Source organism: Mus pahari, chromosome X, assembly GCF_900095145.1.
Source record: "Mus pahari chromosome X, PAHARI_EIJ_v1.1, whole genome shotgun sequence".
NCBI lineage: Eukaryota > Metazoa > Chordata > Mammalia > Rodentia > Muridae > Mus > Mus pahari.
In genome coordinates, this window is record NC_034613.1 from 2,740,967 (window position 1) to 2,749,509 (window position 8,543).

Below are 8,543 nucleotides of genomic sequence, written 5' to 3' on the forward strand. Positions count from 1 at the left end.
GGGAATAATCTCTGTGAGGGATAAACAGGAGGGACAGCTTTATCCGTGTACTAACTAACTAACGATCTAAAGATGTTTATTAGTCTCTTTCTAATTCCATGAGGGATCAGGGAAAGAAGCGAGCAGGGGTAGGTGGAGGAAGGGGAGTTTCCACTCTCTTCCAAAATTTAGTGTGGTTCTTTGGGTTTTTAATTCCTGTGCACGCCAAGCAAAATATTAGAGTAGGAGACAAACACCAAGAACTTTTCCTTCTTCCTTTAAAAACATAAAGCATGCTACCCCCCCCCACACACACACACACATAGTGCTCTTGATACTGAGACATTTTGAATGAAAATGCCACTGTGACCTAGCTTGAAAGATCACTCCCAGTTGTCAATTCTCTGGGACTTTAGTCTAGTTCAGAGGCGCCACAAACTTAACTGAGGATGCTTATAACCTAGGGCTCTTGGTATATACACTGACTTTCTATTCAGTTAAGTCTGAGACGAAACACGCGGCGCTGCGTTGGTCTTTTTTCTTTTTCTTTTAATGCCACTTCCAGGTGCTGCTGGCACTGAACTGAGGCAAAGACTCTGAGGACACAGGGGACTGGAAGTCATCACCTCTGCTGCCAGGTGTGCTAACGGCCAGCCTCAGCATTCCCGATCCCTGTCCTGCATGTCCCAGGCCTTCTGCAGGGAGGGGAGGAGCCGAGGGCGGAGCGGGAGGAGTGGCGCGGGCCCCGCGTGGGTCCTGCCTGAAGAGATCACCCCGGCCCCTTGGAGAGCCACAGAGCTGCGGCGGCGCAGGAGGGGGCGGTTTGGAGAGGGCGCGGCCTCTGGAAAGGGAACGTCTGACACGCATTCCCAGCGCTGCCTCGGGCCACCACGGAGCCTCGCGGCAGCTCGTTGTCCCACTTGGCCACTGGCTCCGTGATCCCTCTTTGCGCCTGCCTCGTCTTGTCACCTCCCGTCTCACCCTCCACGCTCCATCCTCCAACACCTCATCCACAGCCTTCTGAGCGAGCGCGACTCCGAGAGCAGGAGGTACTGCTCCGGGCTGCAGGGCGCGCCCTCCAAAGGTCCCCAGCTCGACATTCGGGACCCCGCGGGCGACAGCATGGACACCAAGCGATGCTTCGCCAACCGCTTCGATGACTACCAGGGCAGCCTGCTGGCGGGCCAGTGCGAGGAGGCAGTGGCGCCCTTGGTCACCTCCACCATCGAACGCATTCTTCAGGAGCTGCCCCCGCTGGGGGGCGGCACTGAGGCTCGGGGGGCGACGGGCGCGGGCAGCAGCTGCCAGGGGGGTCTGTATAGCGGCGTAGCCGGGGTGGCCTACATGCTCTACCACGTTTCGCAGAGCCCGCTTTTCGCCGCCGCCCGGGAGCGCTACCTGCGCTTCGCCAAGCGCCTCATAGACGCGTGCCTCCGCGCCGAGGAGTGGGGCGAGACGGACGCGGACACCCGCGCCGCTTTTCTGCTCGGGGGCGCGGGCGTGTACGCGGTGGCCACGCTGGTCTACCACGCCCTGGGCCGCCCCGACTACGTGCAGCCCCTCGGCAAGTTCCGGGCTCTGTGCGCCGTCTGCGCACCGGTCTCCTTCCTGGACTGCGGCTCCGACGAGCTGTTCGTGGGTCGCGCTGGCTACCTGTGCGCCGCGCTGGTGCTCAAGCAGAAGCTCGCCCAGGAGGTAAGACTCAGCCCCGGCCGCCGGAGGGCGCTCGCCCGCTGCCCGCGCCCGCGGGGTCCTGCTTGCCTGGACTCCTCGATGCCTGCAGCACTGCCCTGCACCCCTGTCTCTTCTTTGTTACTTCTTTGTCTTTGCGCTGTGCTTGTCCCCCACCCACCTTCCAACCCGTGTTCTTGTTCTCTCTCTCTCTCTCTCTCTCTCTCTCTCTCTCTCTCTCTCTCTCTCTCTCACACACACACACACACACACACACACACACACAAAATGTTTTTTTCTGAATTGACTTTCTGCTTGTGGACGTTGTACATCGTGGTGCGGAGCCTAGTGCGCACCACGATGTACAACGTCCACAAGCAGAGTGATGTGCAGGAAAGTTGCTTTTGGACTCCTGGGCCTGTAACCAATAGTAAGCTGGCTGTGTATAGGTCTGATGTGTATACTGTATTATTTACTATTAAATTCACCCAGTGACTCATAATGCATTTACAACTGATGCGAGTGTGGTCTTTTAAAATAACTAAATGTAGACAAAAATATACTCAGTTTGATCAAATGCGGTTTTTTTTAATCCATCTTAAAATCAGTACTTAGGATGACCCTTTGGTCACAGCACTTGTGACAGGCAGCTTTGGATGAATAGCTTTTTCAGGAGCTCCTTCAAGACAGTTCAGTCTCTCTCTCTCTCTCTCTCTCTCTCTCTCTCTCTCTCTCTCTCACACACACACACACACACACACACACACACAAAATGTTTTTTTCTGAATTGCCTTTGAATATAGGATGTCGATATTAGGAAAAACTGTGTCAATTCCCATGGCGTCGAGGGAATTAAAATATAAGTAAATAAAGCTACGAAGCATCATAGTAACTAGAACTGAAAGAGAAGCACTTTCATTCATAATCTACTGGAACAAATGCAGTGTTCTAGGGAGGAAGTGACACATTTAACTTGGCTTGATATAGTGAAAAAGACATTTGAAGAAAAAAAGAGAGAGAAAGGCAGATGAAGCACCTTAAATGTATAATTAGCTGAGACAACCAGTGCACGAACAGACTTGATTTTTTTTTTTAATTTATAGCAAGTGAAGTTGATTCAAGTGAAGAAAAAAATTGCTAAAGGATGCATTAAGCTAGGAGGGCAACAAAGGGCGATGTGGCAAAGTTGTCTTAAATAGTTGGCTCAGCTTCTGAGTCATTGTTATTTGCTGTTTCCCAAGGGCCCTTCCTGCTGAATACAACTGTTTAGAAGGCCACTATGAGATTTACATATCATTTGCATTACATTTGCATCTGCCTCCCAAGTCCTAGGGTGGGCAATTAAAAAAACAAAACAGAACAACAACAACAACAACAACAACAACAAAACAACCCACATTTCCCCTCAGTTGCTTTCCTTAAGCCTGTTTCTTCTTTTGCCCATGCTTTGGAGTCTTTTCTCCATACTTGAAAGGCAGAATGAAAAGTCAGCGAAAAGACGAGGAGGACTCTAACAGGATCTGGTGGTCCAAAACCAGTCTAGATGTAGCCCGGCACCACAAAAACATTTAAGATTTTTCCTGTGGAACTATTTATCTTTTTGTTCTAATCAAATTGAGCTTGTCTGGCTCTGGCTGCTCCCAGGAGATGGGGCAAGAACACACGCTCCTAAGATTTTAAAAGAACAGCTTTTAATTTGTTAGATCCCTTACTACTAGTGCTGGCCTAAGCTTCAATAATCCAAGAAATTCAGGCTTTGAATGAGTAGGGCAGGGACTGGCACATCTTCCCCTCCCTAACTCCTTGCCAGCAAACGACTTTGATCCATGAACCCTGATTAAATTGAATTTCTAACTCATGTGTCATTTTTCTATAAATAATCTGTCATTGTGTCTCAGCATCTTTTTTATTTCATTCAATGTCATTTCCATTCACCCTCCTCTGTCATTTCCCATAGTTATCACCCTAGTTTAGATCCTTCTCACATTATTTGACACATCTGTGCCACGTAATAAGTAATGGAATGAATGAATCACTCTGAGCCAGGGTGGGTTTTTTTTTTTTCCCTCACTAAAGCACCCATTTGCCTTTTTTTTTTTTTTTAAAGCTAGCTTCTTGAAGACACTTTTCATTACGTCATTTTCCTGCTCAGCATCCTTTAGTGATTGCCTTCCCTACTGCCTTCTGTCCAGTGGCTTCCCATTGCGTAATTAAAACTGTGACACTTAACATGTCCGAGAAAGCCTCCCAGGATCAGGCCCACCTGGCTTCTTCCTCAGTGTTCAGTGGCCTTCTGTTGTTTTCGACATTGTCTTGTCTCAGGGTTTTTGTACTTTCTGTTCTCCCTGCCTGGAACACTTCCTCCAGATATTTTTATAGCTAGCTCCATGACCTTGGCTAGGCCTTTACGTCCTTGCTGAGGCATTTCCTGCCAGCACTATTTAGAGTTGCCCTCCTTCCCTTCTTGATTTTACTCAGTCTGTTTATTTATGTCTTCACTAATTAGACTATAAATTCCATAGCATGGGAATATTTGTATCTTGCTGTAGCATCAATATTACCATAGTGCCCAGTACGTGTATATACACAAGTTTCTTCTGTGCTGTTGCAAATGTTGTCTGAGAACTACAGGGCTTGTATTGCCAACTTACCTTTAAAAATGGCATCAGGTTTATCAACATTTTCCCTTATGCTAGTGTTTCTGATGCTATGTTTAAAGAAAGCATTTCCTACATTTGGATTCTCAGTTATCTTTTGAATGAATGAATTGAATAAATTATAAGTTCTTACATATTTTTCTTCAAGACAAACTGACCCACGAGATCAGTACTTTTCAAAAATTTATTTATTTTGCATGGGAAGCACTTGAAGATCTTGTCAACAAAATACAGGAAAATTGTCATAAATATTATGACTATATAGTAAAATATAGGGAAAAATTCTGATGCAGCCTTGAGATACGGTCTAATAGTAGGCATATCTAACAAGTCCCAAGGTGAGACTGATGTGGTTGATTCATAGACCACAATTTGGATTATAATATGATTCTGTGTGGGTGTGGCTATCTCTCCAGTCTTGTCTATTTATTCATGCTGCAACAGTTTGTTGTGCGGAGCTTGACGTATTGATTTATGGGACTGTAATTTACAATGTTCATTACAATATAATACTGTGATTTTGTTATAAAGTCTCACAGAGGAATCTGTCTCAGGAGGTAGAAACAAATAATTGTGTTCTTTCTCACAATTGATAGAATCAATGTAGTCTTTGAAACATGTCTTGTGACTGATGTATTTCTCACTTTCTGTTGACTACCAGAAAGCATAAGGACCAAATTTGGGTTAGGTGCCTGAGAATACACTGCTTTATGTATTTTTATACCTCAGCACTTGCCTCTAGGTTTATCTAATTGGTTTCATCCTTAGATTACTCTTCTACCTTTCACCTTAAAGTTTCCATTTGTGTTGATTTAACTGAGAAACATTTAAAATGTGTCATATGCAGAGAGAAACAAACATAGACACTCATTGAATTATTCCACCTACATGACATGTTTTAGCAAATTCAATCCTCCTAGAAATACTTAAGAAAGTGGGTTTGAAGTGTATAAGGCACATAACCTTACACAGTGGGTCACTGACGTTCCAAGAAACCATGCCACAAGTACTTGCGGTCAGCCTGTTCTGCCTTCAACTGATTGGTGGAGAATAAGGAGGGAATCGTAGGGGGATTAAGGGATATCTAGGATACCAATCAAAATAACTTTGTCACTTGATGATCCTAGATACATCAAATGTATGAACCTTGACTTTCACATTTACAATTGGATTAATAAGAAATCTTTAAAAAATCAAATAAGCTGAACCTTACAAAACAATTTTTTTTTCATTGAACTTTTCTGCATTTTATTCGTTCATTCAATGACTCTCAGTTTTTTTTTTCTCTTGTTATACCAAGCACAGTGGTAGATTCTGGAATTTCACAGCGAGCAAAAACAATAAACTGTCTTGATAGCAATGATCTGAAGGAAGTAGCTAGGAAGTAAGGGAGAGGAGTGGTCAGGTTAGAGAAGGCAGAAGTGCTCTTTGGGAATGTGAGGGCTCTCAAAACTGGAGCATGAAAATCAAGTGGCTGTCCTAAGAGCAACCATTCTGGCAGAGGGACCAGCCAGGACTAAACCATCCAGGTTTAGAGGTCTCAAAGAAATGAGAGTAAGAGATGAGGATGTTCAAAGGCTTTGGAGGCTCCCAACTGGAAGGAAATTAAAATCAGATCCCTTGGAGAGGAGTAAGCCAAAGTCAGGAGCTTGTGGTTCTTTTGTGTTTAAACAAAGGAGTGTATTGATCTTATTTACATTTTGAAAAAAATCACCGTTTTCCTATGTTGAATAGATTGTCAATTAAGAACAGTAAGGTGAGAGGGATGTAGTTCCTGATAGTAGTATGTGTGATTAGCGTGTGAGAAGCCCTGAATTTGATCTGTAGTGTGAATGTGTGCTCGTGCACTTGTGCACACAGACACAAAACACACACACACACACACACACACACACACACACACACCTACCTGCAAGAGGTGTTTATGTGACTCTTTTAAAATCCTTTTTGCACCAAGAACTCCTTTGCCAGTCTGGTGAGCTTTCAAGACTTCTCAGGATATTTACAAATTAAAACTTAGAACCACAAAACCCCCAACCAACCAAACAAACAAACAAAGAAAAAACCCGAAAGCATTGTATTTAATTCAAAGATCAAAACATTAACAAAATGTAATCAACACATGAGGATTTTTACAATGGTTCTTATGATTATGGTATTTTCAAAACAGGAGTCAGTGATATCTTCAAGAACTTCAGTATGATACACATATATCTGTGACTTCTGTTGATGACAGTTACAAGTATTACTGGTGGTTGTAGTCTGCAGTTTTATTTTTTTTTTTTACACAGAGTCTCTATAGACCTAGATGACCTAGAACTGGTTATGTATATGAAGCTGACTGTGACTTCCAGAGATATGTCTGCCTCTGTTTCAAGTGTTGAGATTAAAGGCATGTACCCCAATCCTGGGGTTAACATTTGGTTTGGGGTTTTGTTTTGTTTTGTGGGTTGTTCCTTTGAGACTGAGCCTTGCTGGCCTTTAACTCACTGTGCAGCCTAGGCTGGCTTGAAACTCATAACCTATTTCCTGCCTCAGCCTCCCAAGTGCTGGCAATTACAGGCATAAGCCATCATACCCAGCTTATATATATATTTTTCTGTGTAGCCCTGGCTGTTCTGGAACTCACTCTGTAGACCAGGCAGGCCTTGAACTCAGAAATCTACCTGCCTCTGCCTCCCAAATGCTGGGATTAAAGACGTGTGCCACCACTCACCGCCCAGCTTATATTTATAGTAAAAGGAAATGCTCAGTGAATTAGTGAAGAGATGTGATTTTTTTTTCCCAGACAAAGGGACTGTTTTGGAAGTTGCTGTGATAGACTAGATAAAATGCTTGGCGCATAGTAGCTGTTTAATAAAAGTAATGTTAGCCCTTTCCGCTCCTACTACCAAATAATCCAGTGTAATTCTGAATATCAGGTAGAAAAACCATATTCCCTACAGGATTTAATCCTCCTGCTGTGAATTAAAAATTGCAAAGATCTCCATTGGACCCTCAGCATATTCATAAAGCAACTTCTTGTGAACAGCTAGGATTGCTGAAGAAGCAGAGGTGTGAGGATCACAAATTAGAGTCCAGATTGGGCCTTTGAAATGTCCAAGCCCATCTCCAGTAATATACCTCCCCTAATATGGCCATATCCCTGAATCCTTCATAAACAGTTCTACTAACTGAGGACCAAGAATTGGAACATATATGAACCTATGGTTGTCATCCTCATTCAACCTACCACATCTGGATGCTTTTATCTGAGAGTAATAGAATGACCAAGAAATCGATGGAATCCATATGTGGTGGTACACAGCCATAGTCCTAGCACACAGCTGAAGTAGGAGAATCATTTGATCCCCAGGAATTGGAGGTTAACTTATGTAGTACAGTGAGACTCTTATCTCAAAAAGGAGGGATCAAAAAAAAAATCACATACTTACACGAAACACTAAATTGACTTATCAGGTCATATTTAAATATTTATATTAGTGTATATAGTAAAAATAGAATTTAAGGGAAAATGCGGTTGGACTAAGGAGAGCATTCATGAACTCATTTCATGAAAAAGTGTAGAGTCATTCGAGGTTGTTTTGGCAACCACAGAGACTTAAGAGGACCCACAACCCTTCCTAGATATTTTCACCTTTTTAGTCAAGATGGGCTGTGCCCATTCTAAGCATCATGCTCTTGTATAACTTAACTAGAGGCTTGGGCAGGTGTGTGTGTGTGTGTGTGTGTGTGTGTGTGTGTGTGTGTGTGTGTGTGTGTGGTTTTCTCAGCACCTATCTTTTTAAATCATGGAGACTGTTCCATACAGAAGGCTTTCCTTTCTGACTCATTGCCCATCACTTGATCTCTTGCCAGTTCTAGATTTTGGGAAGACAGAGAAGGCTAATTGTCTTTCATTTCTAACCTTTAAAGTTGGACAGAGTTTCTGACAAGAAAGGAGTGAGAATTAAATGGCTTTTGGCAGGTTACCAAATGGTCATCCCTTTGGCTTCCCTTTGGCATGATCTGTCTGTGACTTCTCACCTTTACCCACTCATGTTTCCTGTTGTTGGTGTGCCCTTCCCTTGCCAGGTCAACTCTATGTGCCATGGCAAATGTAGCAAATTTTGCTGTTGGTGAGCTATTAATCAAACAGAAGCTACGATATTAACTTAATTAAAATGTGTGTTAGTAAATATTGGGATGCATTTTATAGCAGAAACTATTCATGTTCCCTCCCTCCCTCCCCCTCCC

The 8,543-nt window shown here is 43.8% G+C and overlaps 1 protein-coding gene across 1 annotated transcript in view; it reads left to right on the forward strand.

Moving 5' to 3' along the window:
• The first annotated feature begins 775 nt into the window (after positions 1-775).
• Positions 776-8,543, forward strand: part of Lancl3 (LanC like 3) — a 105,585-nt gene continuing 97,817 nt past the window's right edge. Inside the window, exon 1 of the mRNA XM_021188495.2 lies at positions 776-1,674. Coding sequence (XP_021044154.1) covers positions 1,102-1,674 — 573 coding nt within the window. The 5' untranslated portion in view covers positions 776-1,101. The remainder of the gene's footprint in view (positions 1,675-8,543) is intronic.